We start from the raw sequence: 21,060 nt of genomic DNA on the forward strand, positions 1-21,060 counted from the left end.
GGTAAGGTGAGGCTGAGAGGGTTGGGAAATTAGAGATTTCACATGAGACTTTGGCAAGCTGAAGCATCTGGGCAAGGTTTTCTCTTGACTCAATCTGGGAACACTCCTCTCCCCTGTATTCTAGCTCAGGACCAGAACTTTATTAAGTGGCCTTGTCTAAACTGGCCTGGTCGTCATTTCTGGGGACGATGTGCTTCTTTTATCTGAAGTATCAAGAAGCAAGTGGGAATAAAGCCACTGTGGCTTAGTACTCTGTATTCTTACATGCAGAGAGTGACAAAGGAGTGTAACATGAATGCTTACTCTCCAAACTCTCCTCCTCGGGATCTCATATCAGTTTGAAAAGGGGGCTTGACTATGATGAATTGCTACACAGTCTAGTCATCTACTGATACTGTAAATCAATATTTTAAGAAAATATTGGTTCTTAATAGGATAGGCTCTGGTCTGAAATGGCTATATTTTTTTCTTCAGCAATATTGATTAGGACCATAGGTGTGGTAATTTTTGCTTCATGTTACATCAAATTATCATAGTTCTTTCTAGTTGGAGTCCAAGTTTCATTCAAGCTCCCTTGTTTGAAGTTCCTTTGTTCTATTCCACTGACTTCTAGTAGGATCACAGTTCATCCATATATGAGGACTCTCGCTCCTAACTCCCCAGCAGCAGGTGTATAACCTGCCTTGGATTCCAGTTTTAGGGTGTTTTAGAATACGGGGGGTGGGGGGTGGGGAACTTTTTCTGTAAATGGCCGGATAGTAAATATCTGCAAGCCAGACAGTTTTTTCCACTATGAGTTAACTCTGCGCCTATGGTTGAACTGAAGCAGAATGTGCCACTCAAAAATATGCCTCTTTGGCATAAGGATTATTTGGGCTGATTTTTTTAAAGAATCTACAAACACAGGAAGAAGCTCTGAAAATAGAGAAGTTATCCTTGTGTAAGAGGAATCTAAATTTTATAAAGGAAATTTACATTAGAATGGGGGCGTGTACCAGGAAGTGAGCTATTTACCAGAGATCACCTTTTCATCTGAGAGACTCAACTACAGGGCAGGGCACACGTTTACCAAATGTTTCTACTTTTTCCCTTTCTATGAATTGCCTTCCTCCTTTTGAACTCCCAGAGCCCTATCCCTTTCCTTAGCTCTGAATGGTGTATCTATAAGCCTCAATTGTTTGGCTGCATTTGGAGTCTCATATCTTTGTGGGGCTCCTGTAAGTACTCGTATGTATATAATTAAATTTTTTTCTCTTGTTAAGCTCTGTTTTATGGGTGGGGAGGTCTCAGCCAAGAACAATTAACAGTAGAGAGAAAATGGGGTGCCTGGGTGGTTTAGTTGCTTGAGCATTCGACTTGGGCTCAGGTCGTGATCTCACAGTTTGTGGGTTCAAGCCCTGTGTCAGGCTCTGTGCTGACAGCTCAGGGCCTGGAGCCTGCTTCAGATTCTGTGTGTCCCTCTCTCTCTGCCCCTCCACCACTCATGCTCTGTCTCGCTCACAAATAAACATTAAAAAAATTTTTTTTAATAAAGAATAGAGGGGCACCTGGGTGGCTGGGTCGGTTGAGCATGCCACTTCGGCTCAGGTCATGATCTCACTGCTCATGAGTTTGACCACCACATGCGGCTTTGTGCTGACAGCTCAGAACCTGTGTTTCCCTTTCACTCTGCCCACCCCCTCTCGTGTTCTGTCTCTCTCAAAAATAAACATTAAAAAAAAAAAGAGTAGAGAAAAAATTATTTTCCTCTCCCCCACATGGTGCTAAAGTGGCCATAGACAGTATGTAAATGAGTAGGTGTGAGCATGTTCCATTAAAACACTATTTACAAAAATAGGCAGCAGGGCCAGATTAGGCCCATAGCCATAGTTTGTCTACTGCTGTTCTAGAACTTAGTGTGTCAGTATTCCCGTTAACTCCTCTTTCTTGTACAATCTCAATCCCCTCTGGTGTTTTTCTATGATTTTCTATGATGATAGATAGCATGGGGTCATCCTCTTTAGAAACACAGCCTCTCCCTGGACTTGGAAAGTATAATTAGGTTACTAGTGCACATATGCTTCTTCTGATGAGGATCTGGAGAGGAACCGTAATAAGCGGTCATATCCCCAGGTGCAGAAGGGCACTTGAGACCCAGGGTAGACTAGAAAGCCTAAGGTTTTAGGATGGAAGGGATTTAGAATCCAACCACATCGTATGGAAGAGGAAGCCAAAGTCCAGCGTACTTTGTTATATGTACTTGCCCAAGCCCATTTTTCTAGTAAGATGGAGACATGCCACATGTCTTTGACCCCCCTCTCCTCTCAGACCACATAAACCCAAAGTTCTACAAGGCTGCTGTTCCCTGCCTGGGTGGCCTTCCTTCTTGGATGCTCTCCTCTCAACATATGGATTCATGACCCCTGAGGGAAGATACTTACTAGACCTCTCTCTGGGGGTTTTGGTGTTGAAGACTGAGAGTGGATTGTAGCGGTTAAGAGTGGGCTCCAAGAATGCCACTGGTATGGCAGCTGCCAGTGAGGCCAGACATTCTCCAAGGGCAGGACGTTGCCTGGAAACAAAGAAGTCCATTTAGAAGTGGTACCACCATATGCTGGCCCCATGCATTGTGGGCCAGGCCCCTTTCCCAAGATGTCTCATAGATTACTCTACTGGACATCCTTGGGTCCTGGGGTCAGCAAGATTACACACACTTTTCTTTCCCCCATCTTTCTCTGGACACTGATCAATGGCATGGTCTCACCACCTGGAAACTGGTTCTTAAGTGGCTGAGGCAATATAATAACACACTATGTAGCTTTGTTCTTCTCTCCCAGCATTTCTGAGACCAAGTTTTGCAGGCATCCAAGCTGAATTTGATCCTCTCTTTGTACTCAGAATGTTTTGAAATCATCTGTGTAAGTTCTCTGTGTCTATTCCCTGCTTTGGATGGAGCCAGTGTCCAGCAGAAGGAACAGTAGATAATGGGCCAAAAGCAACAATAAGACACAAAAGAAAAGACCTGCCTTGCAAGAGAAATGTCAGATCCTAAAGCTCATTGCTTGATTTAGAGGAGAGACCTCTAATACCTGTTCCTTCTCACAAATACTCTATACAAATATGTGAGGGTCCACCATGTATAAAGCTCTGGGTCTCAAGTCTTTCTGTGAAACAAGCACCCAAACAAAAAATGCTTAGGATTCCTTGTTCTGATTTCTAGTTCTCCAACTGAAAGAACTTGCCCTTGCCTGCCTGCTAACCAAGTCTGCAAGCCTAAGTGATGAGAACTAGCCACTGGCTGGTCAAAGCAGGGCTGGTACTGAGAGAGTGCTTCCCTTTTCCAGGCCTGGGCTTAGCCTTGGAGTTGTCCTGGCTAGCCTTGCAGGTCCTGCTAGTGAGACAATACAGTTACAGTGCTGTCTTGAAGGGTCCTGTATGGGCACAGACACCTGTTGCTTTCTAATGAATGAGAGACCAGAACCATCTGTTTTTTAGTCGTCAGTATCTTCTGTCAATTACTGGCATTGGATGACAGTCAGACTACAAACCTGTTACGTGAGTTACACATGTGATGTCAGTTCCCAAATAAGGAGAAAATTTGAAATATTTCTTCAGGGGCGCCTGGGTGGCGCAGTCGGTTAAGCGTCCGACTTCAACCAGGTCACGATCTCGTGGTCCAGGAGTTCGAGCCCCGCGTCAGGCTCTGGGCTGATGGCTCGGAGCCTGGAGCCTGTTTCCGATTCTGTGTCTCCCTCTCTCTCTGCCCCTCCCCCATTCATGCTCTGTGTCTGTCTGTCCCATAAATAAATAAAAACGTTGAAAAAAAAAATTTAAAAAAAATTTGAAATATTTCTTCAAACAACGTAATACTATGAGTCCTTTGTTAGACCATGACACAGATAATTAGTGGGAGATGCAGACAATAGGTCTATAATTAAGGATTGGATGGGGCTTACAGTGCTCCAACGTATCTTGTTTGCCTTCCTTTGCATCTGACCAAAGTGAGCGCTGATGCTGTGTATATGAAGCCCACTAGCAGAATCCCTGGGAGCTGAAGTTATCCATCTGTATCTTGGGAGAGGTTCTAGAACCATCATGGGGAAAACTGTCAGCTAGAGAGGGTGCACTTGGAGTCAGGGGCAAATGCTAACCCCGCACTATTGCAGTTCTGTGGAAACAGAAAGGCATTCAGCTCAGGGTTCCCTTCAGCTCCCCAACAAAACCAGAATCGAAGGCCATGTTAATTGCCCTTGACTGTGATAACAGCCGACAATTCCAACAGCACGAAGAAGCCATAATGTCAAAAGTGTAGGCTCTCTGGATGAGTACAACAAGCATTTACTATGGGGTGGGGGATGGTTAGGGAAACCATTGCTTACTGAGGAGTAAGCCACATAGTTTGAACCTTAACCTTTGTCTTCCAGATAGTGAAAGTCCTTCTCCTTAGAACCTAAAGCAATGTGATAAAATAACATATATTTATGGTCTGATTATTAGAATTAGGACCAACTAATTAAAGCAGAGAAAGAGACTCACTTGAATTGGATTATTGGATTAAAAATGTGATCTTAATTGTTCTTAAAAAAATAACTTGTCATGGCTATCTGGGGTACAGTCAGAGTCTGCAAGGGGCAAGCCTGAGGGGCCAAGAATTGCCTAGATGCAATGGGGAACCTGTTGGACTGGAGGGAGAAGGGAAGAGAGAGAGAGGAGGGGGAGGGTGGGTGAGTGAAGGGGAGAAAGCAGTCTTGGAACCCACCCTCCAACTTCCATCAAGTTACCAAACTTAGGGGAAAAAAGTCATCCTTTGATTAACTTAAAAGACAATATATGTGGTTTTAATCCTTGTCTTCTACCTTCTTCTTAGGCTCAGCTTTTAGGGGATTACCTGACAGCTTGCTTATTAGCTCCGAAGTGTTTGAGCAGGTAACTTTAAAGTCAGCCTCCCGCAAGCAAGAATGTCCTCAGTCAGGCAATCACTTTAGGTGATGGCACAGCCTTATCCTTTTGCTGGAGGTCCGACTGTGAAATGCCCCCCATCCAGGGCCGCTCTGCAGACAGAACAGCAGCCCTCAGACAGAACAGGTCCTCTGTGTCCTGTGTCTGGAGCTTCCAGGCTCCAGTGGGAGGCCACAACCCTGCTGGAAGGGGAGGGAGTGAGAACTGGGCTTCTCTGTGGGGCGCTTCGCTTCACTTCTGAGCAAGCCTCAGGCCAGTCCTCTTCCCTCAGCCTGCACTCCCTCTCACTACCACTTCTTCCCCCATTATTTCTCTTCTTTGCTGAGCTCAAGATGGTGGACAGGCCCAAGAAGAAGGGCATCATTTTACCTTCAGGCTTCAATGACCAGCACCCTGAGTGATAACTGAGGGGAGCGAGGGCCTGGGTATATCAACTATGAGGATACGCAAGTGGTGGCCATTCTTTTCAATTAAAAGCCTCACTGTTTCTACCAACCACAGCGGCCACTGAGGAGAAATACTCAGTTTCCTCAGTCTTGCCTTTCGAGGAGGAGGAGGAGGAAATAAGGTGACAAACCATGAAGGTGAAAGAAACACCACAGGGAGAGCGGTGATGAAAGAAAATCTGGGCGAGCATCAGGATGACAAGGGGTAAAGTCGAATCTGAGCACAAAGTCTACTTGGCCCAGCAAGATGAACCTCAGAAAACAGCTGGTCTTCAGCTGCCCTGGTGATAACTTGACCCATCATTCTTCTCTTTTCTCTTTCTCTCATCAAAAAAGTCCTGATCTCACAAAAGTAGATTTCTAGAAAGTTAGCCTGTTGGCAAAGGAACCCTTGGGGCAAAAGACAGTTTTCCAGTGTTGTGCTGCCTCGGGGACATGCATTCCCTGTGTTCTCTGATATTAATTACTGACAAGCCTGAGCCTCAACAAGGCTCACAACAGGGCATTTTCTAGTCTAGGGCACACAGTGATGCTAATTAGCCATTCAGCTAACAGGGAGGATAAACACCAGGTCTCCTGGGTCAGCTGTTAAAAGTTCTGTAAACTTAAAGCCCAGAAGTTGGCCAATTAATGCTGCAGGCTTTGAAATAACAGAGTGAATGACCTTGGCCCCCAGACTCCTAGAGGGACTGAGCAAAGTCCCGCTGTTATAATGCTTCTCTAGTCATTAGTGCCCCCCCCCCCCCCGCCAGGGGGAAGGGTGGGTATGGACCAAGCAGAGCAAGAGCTATGGAAGCATCTACAGAGCAACCAAAGGGCCTACTTGAAGAATTTGTTCACTGGATATGGAACCTTCTTTCTCTTTCCCCTTCAGTTCTTACTGCCCAGTACAGTATTTTTTATATAGAACTTGGTCAATGGTGTCAGATTAAACAGAGTGCAATTTGTATTTCAATGTTCGTTACTTTCTAATTTGTTAAGTTGCAGGCTCTCCTCGTCAGTCTCTTGATTTTATTTTCCATGGGTCCAGATCTTGCCTCTCAAATGTCTATTGTTAGGGATCCAGGCAGAGCCAAAGTTATCACGGTAATAAGAATTATGCCTTGCACATATCTGGAGCTTTACAGTTTAGAAAGTTCCTTCGTGTATGTTCCCAAGGGTGCTAAGGAGAGGAAATGATATGTAGCAGAGGGACAGAACATGGAGGCAGGCCACGGTTCTAGAACAGCAATACTAGTCTCCTCAGAGGTTTAGGGAAGGTGTGCAGTGTTTGGTCAGAACCAATTGGTCAAATGGGGAAGGGCAGGAAGGAAAAAATCTCTCTCAAGTGTGAAGGGAAAAAACACAGTTTTCATTTGAAATAAAATGGAGATGCGATGCTTAAATTGATTTCCAAGTTTCCTTTCTTGACCAACCCCCCTCCAATGTTCTGTGATTAGTCAAAGTATCTCCACATCAAAGAAGGCAAATATTCTCCATAGTTAAAAGCAGAAGAGCGTTGGCCCTTTGCTGAAAATTTGTTGAAGATGGCTTGTCAGTGACCTCATATTGTCTCAATTAGAAACTATTCGAAAAGAAAGGTCTCTATTGTGTTTCAATGCCTTTTTCCTCTTTACAATCAAACTATCACTGAGGTGCCTAGAATCTTCCATCCACAATGTACACTCAAGCTATAGCTGGAAACCAAATATTTAATGGTTCCCTTGCAACCCTGCCACGTTCATTAGCCAAGGAAACTTCAGCAAAAGGTGGCAGAGAAATGGGAAGAAATCTGAATCCATGCTGAGATTAGAAAATGTGTGATTAACGTCAAGTCACAAAGTAGGGACCAAATCAGGTGAGGACTCTGAAACTGAAACATACTTTCTGGACTAACAACAGAGTATAGAAGTCTCTGGAAGTAAATATGGGGATTCTGAGGAGTCCAGAATATGAACTTGTGCTTGAAACAATTAGGATTAAGGGGGTGAGCAAGCCCTGGGACACCTGCTGGGTGTGTTGGGCCAGGTTCATACTGCAGAGTGATACAGGGCAGAGTAGGAAAGAAGTGTGTACATGCCACTTGCCATTCCTGTGACCTGGGCTCCTAGCCTGGAAAAGCCACTGGCGGGGAAGTAGAGTGGAAGAGTGAGAAGTAACCTGTTCTGTAGCTGCTGACCCAAGTCTGCTACTGTACATAGTAGGTGTTCTACATTAAATGACTACCTAAAAGTCCTATGTCTACAGGATGCACTAAAAATTTTACCTGTGACCTCTTACCTGGGCCTCTTACTTACTTTTGTTGGAGGGAGACACCAAAGGCTAGGGGTGGATGCACTCTAGAGCTAAAGGCACTGGGGGTAGAGTGACAAAGAGTCCTGAACCTGTTTGTCAGATTTGAAGCTGTATGAGGTTTCTTCCCCATTCACTCCTCGACTTCATGTGAGACGAAGCAAATGAACAGAGTCAGGAATGTGGAGAAAGTTTGAGAAATTATCTTACAAACACAAAACAGCAAAGAGCAACCAGCTCAAAGTTACTTGGGAGTAAATGAGAAGGAAAAAGCCAATAAATACACACGATCTCTTCCTGAATAACAGCTAGGAAAAACCTCCCTGTGATTACATAATAAAGTGAAAAATTTGTAAGTAATGCAAGACACACTTGTGAGGCATATTAAGTTCTGAGGAAAAGCAGAGGGGACTGATCTAGAATAAACACATCCTGGAACATATTAGAGGAACTTAATGAGCTTCGAGGCTCCAGAAAGAATCCAGTGAACAGTCAGCTTCTCCTCTCCCATTGCAATCATGTGTAAGTCAATAAATCACCCGGTTCAGGGAACATGGTCAGAACACAAAGAAGCAAAGTCTACCTACTTCTGAGGGGAAAAAAAATTATGACTCAGGGATTTTATACCATGAAAACTGTTCACAAAGTCAAAGGGTAGTATTCTAAAATATGCGAGGATTCAAGACTATCTAACAGCTCTTACAGACTGGCCAAGAGACAAAAACCAAAATAAAAATTTAGGAATGGGAAAGTCATGGTTCAAAAGGATTGGCTGTTCAATGAATCATTTAAATACAAACTAAGGTAAACAACTCAGGGAATATTTGTCCTAGAATAGCATGTAAATGTGAGAAATTATACAGCGAAATAGGCAGAAAGGATGGGAAGGTAGGCAGGGATGTGAGTGTACTAAATTTGCCTACCTTTTTAAGGTAAAAAGTTAATGATTATTTTATCTAAATGATAAATCTAAAAATAGGAGTTGGGAATTCAGTTTTTAGTTTCATCCAATGGGACAAAGTTGGGAAGTATGGATATCATGATCTCACATACGTAAGAATGTACATGTGTAGAAAATATCTAGAATGACAAACACCGAACTGTTAATAGTGCTTTCCTCTGGGAATTGGATCCGTGTGTGTGTGTGTGTGTGTGTGTGTGCACGCGCATGTACGTGTGTGTGTGTGTATTGGGGAAGGTGGTCTAGAGTAAGAAAAACAGTAGACTTTTACCTTTATATACTCAGTACTGTTAGATTTTTTTTTTTTAACAAGCATGTCTTACTTTCACAATATAAGAAAGTAAATAACAGTCATTCGTAGTGATGGCATCACAACGCTAGGATTTTAAATGTTCAATTCCTCAGCTGCTCTGCTAACCGAGAGGAAGGGGGTCTGCTTTCATCTAGGGTCTTCCTCTAGAAATGGCTTCTACTAACATGGAGTATAAAAGTCCGGCACTGATATTCACAATGCTGGAGGCAGCAGATATGCAGTAAGACTGTAACAGATCAAGTATAAAACATCATGAAAAGCAGCCTTTTTCTGGCCTGACATTTCAGAGCTGACTTTTTGCAAGAGAATAATGCATTAGCTTTTCAAAAAGGTGCACCAAGAAACATGAATGCAGACAGATGTATGTATGCACACACATATCATTGGAGAGAGTAAGAAAAAGTATTGAGAAAATATTTACAAATCCTCAACAGAAGAAAGAATTAAGGATACCTTCCTTAAGGTGAAATTCAGTATTAAGTGGAAAGTATTTTTTTATTCTCTTGTTGATGAGATATAAAATCTAGTTAAAACTTTTGTCTTCCCAGGTCCTATTCCTAACTAACAAAACTATGCATGACTTCTCTAAATCCATAAGGAAAGCTAAGTAACTGGGGATGAAAATCATAATGAAAATAAGTGGTCGTTAGTTCTTCAATTAATTTCTTGAACTCTGGACTCTATTTGAAAGCTGTGATTCTTGGGGCACCTGGGTGGCTTGGTCGGTTGAGCGTCCAACTACGGCTCAGGTCATGATCTCACGGTTTGTGGGTTTAAGCCCCACGTCGAGATCTGTGCTGAAACCTCCGAGCCTGCTTCAGATTCTGTGTCTTCCTGTCTCTCTCTCTCTCTATCTCTCTCTCTCTCTCTCTGCTCCACCCCTCCCCCTACTCATGCTCTGTCTCTCAAGAATGAATAAACATTAAAAAAAATTAAAAAAAAAGAAAGCTGTGATTATGAAGATAGACATTTCTTCAACATTTTTTTTTTTTGTCACTAGTGCATGATGTGACAGAGCATGTTTGAGAGGAAAAAAAGTCTTCTAAGGATAAGACTAAGTCGAGAGTTTGGTTAATACTGTGTTGATCCTTCTAATCCCCGTGGATTGAAACAGAACAACACAACACGGAGCATTTAATGCTAAAAACCAGGGGGTCACCAAAGGCCTCCACTGCTCTGGGCATATTTGGGCAAGCAAAGCTGGAACCCCAGCATCTCTGCAGATCAGCTTGTTCAAGATTTCTGAATAGCATTTCTGCTACCAAAATGTGCCCTTGTTTAAAAGTATAGCTAATCTGGCAGCTGTGAACAGTAAAGGTCCACGGTTGTATCACAGAGAAACTCATTCAACACGAAAGTAACAGCCTCCTGTCCCTTGAGCTTTTCTGCAAGCTTTAACCACAGGAACTCTGGAAGCTATTTGGAAGCTGTGATTATGAAGAAAGAGACATTTCTTCAATGTTTTTTGGTCACTAGCACATGATTTAGCTTGGCTATATAGTATTGTGTCTCCAGTCACATACCCTGACTAGCTATCTGTTACAAAAAAAAAAAACAAAAAAAACCCCAAAACCAAAAAACAAACAGAATTCAACTGAGTAAATCTGAACATCTCCTTGGCTTAAGTGAATCATCCTAGCTAGCAACATCCTAGCTAGCAAGTGCTGGGGGGTGCTTGGAGGAGATGGTACAAAATGGAGAGTTTTTATAGGAAGGAAGAAGGATGGGACAACAAAGTTAGAAGCAAAAAAAAAAAAAAAAGACTGTTCCAGGCTAGAAACTTTCCCTTAAGGGGAAGAGAAGGGGTCTTACCACACAGTTTACCTCATCTTCCTTTAGGGTATGGAGAGGGCCCCTGTGACTGATTACCTCATTGGCGCCTATCAGAAATTCCTGACTTACCAAAGGGTGGCAAGAGAGGTTTAAACCCCTCTCTTGGTACACCCTGGAATGCTGAGCTGCCTAAGAAAACTGTACGCAGGGGTGAAGACAGTAAAGGCATAAACAATGCATGCTACTAATGAGCTGTGGTGGAGTATTTCAGAGCCAGAGGACTGAAAACAGCATACGCATCTCGAACTCGGGTGGATAACCCTAACTACCAAAGTAGAACGAATTGAGGCTTGTCAGTCATAACAAATTGCCAAGAGGCTGGGGACACATACCTTACCTCCTGGCCTCCATAGTAGAGGGCGGACCCTACCTGACCATAGGCGGTCTAAGGACACTCTATGTATTCTGTTATTTAAAAGCAAAACTGTAAGGATCTTTCTCATTTATAGATGAATAAACTGAATAAACAAAAAAGAAAAAAAAAAAAGAAAAAAAGAAACTCCTGACTTACAAGTTAAGATTTCTATTTCTGTGGGACATTAAAATTGCAATTAGGTTAGGCAGTAAGCCCTTTTTGGTGCTTTGGCTTGGCCCAATTAATACCAATTTTGGCCTGTGGTTCTCTTTTTTAACAAATCTTCACAGAGGTCATAAATCTCAAAAGCCTTCCTATGTTTCTTAATATAGCCATAAACACTGAATGGCCTGGGCTCAAAATCTCCATCCTGTTTCAGTGAGCATTTTGACTTTGCTGTATTAAAAAGATGCTATTAAGGGTTTCAAGCCCGTAAGTAACATTTTTCTAAGCCCTGAAATGTGTCAGCCTCTTCTGTTCACTAATTACCTTTCAACGTAGATGTTCTTTCCGGTCCCAAGGGAGTAGAGACTGCAGAGTATGTGGTAGCATGAAATCTGCACATCACCTACTGAAAAGAACAAACACGAGCAGTCACTTCCAGGCCTCAATCCCAGCTCTTCACCTCCAGCACATGGAAAGGGTCCACCGACAAAAAGAATGTGCTGGCATCACCCAAGAGCTAAAGCACATGCACGTGTGCCCCCCGCCCCCAGCCCTCACCCCACTCCCCCAACACACGATAGAGCCCTTTCTACCAAATGGTAGCTACGGAGAAAGAACCACTGACAGGGAGAACACCCTCCAATGAGCCATCCCACTTCCTTTGGGGGCTTTTGATATGAATCACACTGCTTCCAGGGAAAGAAATCATTTGACCAAGGAGATCCACAAGGGTTTTTTTTTTCCCCAAAAGAGGGAGACACTAAGGTTAAATTTTACACATAACAATATTTCCTTTCTTGGAAAGGAAGAATGCAAGAAGTCTGAAGTTTGAATGAGCCTTTTGGCAATTTCCTAGGAAGGTAGGCAGAACATCCTGACCTCTTTAGAGACAACGCAACGTTTCTCATGTCCACCTGCGTAAGTTCTCTGACGGACATTTTTCACAAAACGGTTCAATCACATCACGATTTTGCCAGGTTTCCTGAGGGAAGGGTATGTTCCATTTAGGAATCCACAGAATTTAATCTATAGGCTACATGCTCCTTTAACGCCTGGAACTCATAATAAGGCAGGGACTAAATGAACACAATGAGAACTAATTTAAAATTTTCAACAAGTAAATGCATTGTTTCCATGACATGAAATAATGAGTTTGGATGTTCCCCTATTCCTTTGCCCACCTCCATGGAAATAACTGATTTTTAGTTGTTCAGGGATATAGAAGTCATAGCCTTGGCTATGGACAACTGTTTAAATTGAATTAAATCATGCGCCAACATTTAAAGTGTGAAACTGAAGCTCGGTGGCAGAGTATTTGCACTAAGGGGCTATATGTGGTACTAAATGCAAACTGAAATAATACCAGCCGACTATGGTCTCTTCTGAAGGCTGAGATAATGAAATGTTAGCAACTCTCCTTTGCTCCTAGTATCCAATGAATAAATTAGGGCTTCTTAACCGGAAATTTGGTATCTGAAAAACCCTGGGAGCAAACCTATATCCCCTACTGGATTACTCAGATAACCTTTTCAAATTAAGTGGGAACACAACGGCTGACAGCTAAGCTAGTGGGTGGAAAATTCTGGTCCTCAATAACAGTGAAAAAAGATGAAATATTATATACTCAAATTGGGGGATTTCTGCCCCTGTAAGTACCTATTACTCCATTTTTAAACCTAAGAAGAAGAAAGTATGGAATAATTATCTCTATTGCACTTTCTTTCTTTTTTTTTTTTTTTTGAAGATTATTTATTTTGAGAGATACAGAAAGAGAGCGAACGAGCATGTGCACAAGTGGGGAGAGGCAGAGAGAGAGGAGAGAAACCCAAGCAGAGCAGAGTCCAATGCAGGGCTCAAACCCACAAACTGTGAGATCATGATATGCACTGAAATCAAGAGCTGAACGCTTAACCTACTGAGCCATCCTGGTGCCCCTCGATTCCGCTTTTAAGGTTATTTCAAGCAAATGAGTCACACACCCTGTTTATCTGGAGCCATGTGCATACAAATCCACAATAGAGGCAATCTGACTTACAGAGTAAATCCACCCCGAACTGATGCTGAGCAACATGCTCAAAGATGGACGTCAGGATGGGGAGCAGAGCCACCGTGGTATAGTTAATATTCTGAGACACGCCTTTAATCTGTGTTCTGGAATGCGTAAACTTCCCGAGCTTCAGATTTTCCGAAGTCTTCTCTAAGTCTTCCGCCGCATTTTCAAAGAAAGCTCGTAACCCAGCCTTCACCAGCTCTGAGCCTGACTTCATGACAGTCCTGTAAGCAAACGATGTTCAAAACCAAAAGCACAATCCTAACCTCTGGCCGACCCCCTTCTTGAAACGGGTGACTTGTAGTTTAAGCTGGGCAGACATTTGACACCCCAGTCACCTGACCAACACGGAGTCAGGGGAAGAGGAGAGAGCAGTTAGCATCCAGGAAGCAAGCTGGGTCACAAAATCCCAAAGGGGGCTAGCAACTGGACAGTGTTGTCTGTTGGAGGGAGTTGGCACTCGACTCTTCAGGAAGATGTGGAGGAGAGTTTAGAAAGAAACTGATTTTGGTCCCTTGCTATTAATAGAATGTCCCAGCAGGCTATATTCCTCTGTAAATTTCTAATTGTAAGGAAGGAGAGGTGAGTTTTTCTTACAGTTCACTATGAGATGAGCAACTTCTTTAAGGAAAGAAATATTAGCTCTCCCATGATGCAGGACCTCTCAGAACAAAGAAATAACTCAGCTTAAGCTTACATTTCTATTAGCTAGCAGGGATATCCTAGCTTGGAGAAGGACATTTTTTGTTTCCCACACAACAAAAGTTTATTGAAAAATAAAGTTCCCCCTAGTTTTCTCTACAACCGTGGAAAACAAAGCAGTGTTCTCTATGCCGGTACAGTGCACTTGGACAGCGACACCTTATTTGTAGAATCCTGCACTACGTCACCCCAGAAGCGAACAGGAGAAAATGGTTGTACCAGGAGCTGTTTGGGGACACAGACGCAAATGGCCGTTAGCTTAAGGACGTCAAGGTTATGACAGCAACTACAGTAAAAAGGGTGTCACCATCTCCTTTGGCATCGACTATCCTGCTCCTGTCCTGTTAATACTTGGGCATGACAGTGAGCAAAACGCTTCCCAATTTTTCAGAGGGAGAGAGACAGAGCATGAGTGGGGGACAGGCAGAGAGAGACAGAGAGGGAGACACAGAATCTGAAGCAAGCTCCAGGCTCTGAGCTGTCAGCACAGAGCCTGACATGGGGCCTGAACCTACAACTGTGAGATCATAACCTGAGCTGAAGTTGGATGCTTAACCGACTGAGCCACCCAGGTGCCCCTCCGTATTTCAGCATCTTATTCACAAGATTATGACAGGCTTGCTTCAAGGACAGATGCTTTTTATCTCCAGCATTTTCAAGATCATCATCTGTCCTAGCCCCCCACTCCCCCACCGCTAACCAGAAAAAGAAGAAGAAAGAAATGAGGTAAGTGAGGCTTGCTCCTGACCTGTAAGGATTCATGAGCTATCTTTCTAACTTTCTAGTCTTGGGTTTTTGTCAGGAATGATTATCAAACACGCTGACCTGCATTGAGAAAAAGGGGGGGGGGTACTCTCCCAAAGGCAGTCCACATGCTTCTGGAAATAAAGATTCCTCATCTCAGGTGCACAGAATTTGAGTCCCCTGGGGTGCCTTGGTCTGATCTGCAAACTTGCGCTGTCATAATACCTCCATGTTTGTTTCTAGGGTTTAGATCCCTAAAATCGCTTTTAATTATCCTTAACGTTTTTTTTTTTTTTTTTTAACGTTTTATTTATTTTTGAGACAGAGAGAGACAGAGCATGAACGGGGGAGGGTCAGAGAGAGAGGGAGACACAGAATCTGAAACAGGCTCTAGGCTCTGAGCTGTCAGCCCAGAGCCCGATGCGGGGCTCGAACTCACGGACTACGAGATCATGACCTGAGCCGAAGTCGGACGCCCAACCGACTGAGCCACCCAGGCGCCCCAGCTTAACGTTTTTTTGATAACCAGTCTTAGTTTGTAGTAGATTTTCATCTTGTGGCCACTCTCTTAGTTGGTTTCTCTCTTCCTCATATTGTTTTGGGAAGTGCGTCATCCTCCCAACTTTGACAAGGGCTCTACTCAAAGAGTGTGTTCAAGAAAGCTCCCTGTCTTTCCTACTACTTCTCCTTTTCATCTCATCAGATCACTTATGTTTAAAAATTTTTTTTAATGTTTTACTTTTGAGAGAGAGACAGAGCATGAGCGGGGGAGGGGCAGAGAGAGGGAGACACAGACTTGGAAGCAGGCTCCAGCCTCCATGCTGTCAGTACAGAGCCCGACATGGGGCTTGAACTCACAGACTGAGATCATGACCTGAGCCCAAGTCAGACGCTTAACCGACTGAGCCACCCAGGCGCCGCTAGATCATTTATGTTTATATTACCAGAACTTACATGTACGTTTGTTAAAATTTCCTTTCCCTTTCAGCCATCTTTCCTGCAAGACCCTCAGGTCATGGGTTTAAACCTGTCTTTGCCTCTGATCTTTTTATCACACATCCCCTGCATTCCCCTGCTTGGCTGCTTTGGATTCATAGTGTTATGGTTCCCTTCTCCCAGGATGCTTGTGGCCTCGCCACCCATCAGGCAGCTCTTCCCTTTTTGTGGATAATGAGGTATAAAGCAGCACTTTGCTATATTATATACTTTATCTTCTGAAAGATGAACTTCTCAGGAAGAGAAGACAAGAATTGATCAAATGCTCAGCTTTTAGCGTGCGGTACACGCCCTGACAGTGGCCCTCCATCATGTGAACTGAAAGATGGAGAGTGCTAATGTCAGGTGAAGATTCATCTCCTCCCTGTCTCCCCTCCCTCTCCCCAGCTCCTGCAGAGCTGTGGCACATCTCCTCTTCTGTACAATAAGTGAGAAATGAGGGTCACAGAGGGAGTCTTGAGAAACTACTGGAAAAAACTGGGCAGACTTACCTTGTGTCAAGTGTCTGAGCTAAGATGTGAAGACAGCTCACCATTGTAGTAGAATCACTTCCTAGAACAAAAAAATATCACTGGTGACTCCCCAAACCCTTCAGCCTGTCTTTTTTTAAATGTTTATTTATTTTGGGGGAGAGCATAAGCAGGAGAGGGGCAGAGGATCCAAAGCGGGCTCTGTGCTGACAACAGTGAGCCCGATGCACGGCTCGAACTCACGAACCATGAGATCATGACCTGAGCCAAAGTCAGACACTCAACCTACTGAGCTACACAGGTGCGCCCAGCCTATCTTTTAAATGCAATCTTCTCAATATGCACAAACCACATCCCGGCATAATTAACCATCAACACTAAGAGTGCCAGACCTATGTGCTGGGACAATGCATTTATCTTTGGCCTGACACATACACTGTTTGATGGATGTTAGAGGCAGAGCTTAAAACATTCATCGGTGTGGAAAATTTGAGCTGTTGTAGGGGTAGAGAGGTCATTTATCATACTTCATATCAATTTTCTATGGCAAATTTAGGTGACACCTTAGTCCTAAGGCTCAGGTTGTCTGTAGGCACCAGAAATAAAGGCAAAATGCAAGTGAAGGATAATTACAGGGAGGAGTGAGGCTTTGAGCAATACTCCTCTTCACTTACCAAAGAGGGAAATCCTGTGTCGAACAAGAGCAGCGAGTTTGCAGAACAGGCTGAAGCAGAAAAGAAGGCGAGTAGGAAAGGCACAGAAATCCAAGGTCTTACTCGTACCCTCCCTACCCCAGGCCCCCACACTTTAAAACAAAGAGCACAGAATGACCCTTGAGCAAGATGCACTGTGTTCCTCTCAAAGGATCCTCTGGACCACACTAGAAAAACATATGCTTTCCAGTTCCATCCATGTTGCTGCAAATGGCCAGATTTCATTCTTTCTCGTTGCCAAATAGTATTCCATTGTATATATAAACCACATCTTCTTTATCCATTCGTCAGTTGATGGACATTTAGGTCTTTCCATAATTTGGCTATTGTTGAAAGTGCTGCTATAAACATTGGGGTACAAGTGCCCCTGTGCATCAGCACTTCTGTATCCTTTGGGTAAATTCCTAGCAGTGCTATTGCTGGATCACAGGGTAGAGTGTCATGCTAAGTGAAATAAGTCAGGCAGAAAAAGACAGATACCATATATCTTCACTCATATGTGGGACCTGAGAAACTCAACAGAAGACCATGGGGGAGGGGAAGGGGGAAAAAAAACTTACAGGGAGGGAAGGAGGCAAACCACAAGAGACTCTTAAATACCGAGAACAAACTGAGGATTGATGGGGGGTGGGGGAGAGGGGAAAGTGGGTGATGGGTATTGAAGAGGGCATCGTTTGGGATGAGCACTGGGTGCTGTATGGAAACCAATTTGACAATAAATTATAAAAAAAAAAAAAAAAAAGAGAAATGTATGCTTCCCACTGTCTTGTGGGACAGTCATGAAGGCACCTTGGAGGCAGCCCCCGCCCCAAAGAAAATAATCCTTCTGCAACAACTAGAGTATTTTGCAGTAACAAGGTTACTGCCAACAACCTCTTGCTATACAGTCCCATGTGCTGAAACATCCATTTGTAGGACATCCAGGAGTAAATGAGGGTTCTGAAAGGGATCATGCTTTTCCCACTGTTGCAATGGATTGCAAACCATTTTGCAGCCTTCTCTGGGGGTGTGAGGCTTTAGTTGGGAGGTGGGGAAGAAGGTGGGAACAGAAGAAAATTAATGGTTCAGGCACAGGGGGATATGATGTTGAATAAAAACATTTTAGGATATTGCTTTCCTCTGTCATTTCCTATCAGTCTGTGGGCCTGACCGAGTAGCTGTCCTCACTGTGCCCCGGGAAGTTAGGAAAGCCCATCTGCTATGCTTTTGTGCTTTCTGACCCTACTCCACCCTTTCACCCATCTTTTCTACCCCAGAACCCCTTGGAGGTCCAGCTGTATCTTATCATTTTACTTTCCATGGTATCTAGCAGAGAGCCCTGTGCAGTTAGAAAAAAGCTCCATAAACATATGTGAATATGCCATGGATGGACCCTTGCCCACTATAGCCGTAATTTGGCCTGAACTGCCAGTAGTTCCTGGGGAGAGAGTACTCAGAACTCTGACACTATGTGACAGTGGCACAGCTAGACAAGAACTTTGTAGTCCCTTGAGAAAGCAGTCCTTCCTGGTGGAACAGAAAAGGGAAGTTAGAATAAAAACACCTGATACAGGCCAAGGGCTTCCAAGGTGAGATTGAGCTGAAGTCCTTCCCAACCTCTCACTCATAGCTTGTCACGGGCTCTCTGACCCACAACAGCGGCAGAAGTCTTTTCGGGGACATCTCAGAGAAGAAACACATCCTGAGTGTCGGTGGAGATCAAAACTTGCTCGCCTTTATGTACTGAAGTGCTGAATCACTATATTGTACACCTGAAACTACCATGACACTGTAGGTTCACTAATCGGAATTTAAATAAAAACTTAAAAAAAAAATAATAACACAGACTTGCTCACTTTTAAGTGGCTTTCAATTAATGCCCTGAGTCTACTGGGCTGTCGACTAGAAAATCGCAGCCAAAGTTCCCCTGTGGTTAGTCATCTGTTTTTGCAGTGGGAATAAGTTGGAAACCCTGGCCTAGTGCTTCAGAGAACTCAGAGTAAGTTAATAGAAATCTGACAGACTGCTAATATGAAATTAAATAACGGACTGCTTTTTTGTGTTTCTCATCATGTGTACTTTTTAAAAGTTTATTTTTGAGAGAGAGAGAGAGAGAGAGAGAGAGAGAGAGAGAAGAAGAGAGAGAGGGAGAGCCAGAGATTCCGAAGCAGGCTCCATGCTGTCAGTACAGATGTGGGGCTCGATCTCACCAACCATGAGATAATGACCTGAGCTGAAATCAAGAGCCTGATGCTTAACAGACAGAGACACCCAAGTGCCCCTCACTGTGTCCACTTAAAAATAAATTTAATGTTTATTTTTGAGAGAGAGAGAGAGAGGGCACACGTGTGCAAGGGAGGGAGAGGCAGAGAGAGGGGGAGACAGAGAATCCCAAGCAGACTCTGTGTGGACAGCAGAAAGCCTGACCCGAGGTTCAGACTCAGGAACCATCAGATCATGATCTGAGCTGAAATTAAGTGCCAGACACTCAACTGACTGAGCCACTCAGGCACCCTTCATTGTGCCCATTTAAAAAAAATTTTAATGTTTATTTATTTTTGAGAGAGAGAGAGAGAGGGGCAGGCAGACACAGAATCTGAAGGAGGCTCCAGGCTCTGAGCTGGCAGCACAGAGCCCAGCATGGGGCTCACACACACAAACTGTGAGATCATGACCTGAGCCGAAGGCTGATGCTTAAGCACCTGAGCCACCCAGGCTCCCCTCATTGTGTCCATTTTTTAAAGACATATGTATTTGATAAAAAAAAAAAAAAAATCATGGAGTTGGGGGAGGGGGATAGCCTGAAGGAACATGTGTGCCGTGGCTCTACTCTGACTAGCTGGGCTGTCCTGGTGAAGCCACTTAGCTGCTCTGGGCATCACTTTTCTCACCTGTAAGTAGACAGTTATCACAAGATCCTCTTACTTTTTAGAATTAGAATTAGGGGCTGATAAACTCAGATATTTCTGGTGAAATGCTTCAAAGTGGACTCATGCTCAGTACGAAGTAACATTATTTTTAAAAAGTGCATTTTGAGAGAGAGCGAGTGAGCTCGCACGCACGTGTGCACATATGTGCACGAACTGGGGAGGGGCAGAGAGCCAGAATTCCAAGCAGGCTGTCAGCACAGGGTTTGAACTCACGAACCCGTGAGATCATGACCTGAGCTGAAATCAAGAGTCGGCCGCTTAACTGACTGAGCCACCCAGGTGCCCCAAAACAACATTTTTCAAACTAAACCAGATGGTTAGGTCGTTTGGTCCTAATACTAACCTGGCTCCCCTTGCTGTCAGAAGCACTTGCCCAGGCATACCAAGGCCAGTTAAGTTTTCAGAGGCCCCCTCTTGTCCCCTAGGGGGCCCATAATTTAAGTAAAGTCCTTAGGCCAGTGTTATGAGGGGCCAGAGTCCCCAGGTGCTTGCCCATCTCAGAATTTGCAAGTGATAAATTAGAGGGACCACAGGGAGAGAGTGTGGTAGCACTGGCGAAGGGCACCAGATGCAGAAGAGGTGAGGCAGAGGTGAAGGATGTGGACACGAGGGGTCTGGAGGTGGAAAGCATTTGGTGCAGACACAAGCGCTTCTGTGGGAGGGGAGCGAGGACACGATGGATTTGGAAGCTATTTGCAAGGCTGATCAGATCCAGGTTGTATTCCAGCCATGACAAATGGTGCCTGGCTGAACAAATGTTACATTTCCATGAATTAATAATCTAACAAAAATAGATGAAGAAGACAGACACACCTGCCCTCTGTTGGATTGTCAGAGTATCTCACTTTGCCTCTCGTTTCTCTGCCTTCTTACAAAATACACCAGCTAATCCTGAAAATATTTAGGAAGTCTTTGGTCGGTAACTGACGCTACGGGTATCCCATTTTCAAAGCATGGGCTCCTCCTTTCTTACTAAGTGAAATTAAGTAATGACTGTGCAGAAAAAATGGCACTCAACGTGGATAGAGACGACTCTCATTCTTGCCCTCACTTACTACCTGGGTCACTTCAGGCACCAGCGTGAACCTGACGAAACCTCAGAGTCCCTATCTGCAAATTGGAGAGCATATACAGGCAGTTCTTAGAACACTGTGAGGTTTCACAATGATATTTGCAAGAGTTATAGCCCATTTG

At 44.0% G+C, this 21,060-nt stretch overlaps 1 protein-coding gene across 1 annotated transcript in view; it reads right to left on the reverse strand.

Annotated features, from left to right (window-relative positions):
• The window catches only part of RYR3 (ryanodine receptor 3), a 530,733-nt gene that overhangs the window by 76,081 nt on the left and 433,592 nt on the right, over positions 1 to 21,060 (reverse strand). The window contains 5 exon segments of the mRNA XM_086710284.1: positions 2,421 to 2,551; positions 11,607 to 11,688; positions 13,318 to 13,556; positions 16,266 to 16,326; positions 16,919 to 16,968. Coding sequence (XP_086566410.1) covers positions 2,421 to 2,551; positions 11,607 to 11,688; positions 13,318 to 13,556; positions 16,266 to 16,326; positions 16,919 to 16,968 — 563 coding nt within the window.

This window comes from Puma concolor, chromosome B3 (assembly GCF_028749965.1).
Source record: "Puma concolor isolate L17-30 chromosome B3, mPumCon1.1.hap2, whole genome shotgun sequence".
Classification (NCBI taxonomy): domain Eukaryota; kingdom Metazoa; phylum Chordata; class Mammalia; order Carnivora; family Felidae; genus Puma; species Puma concolor.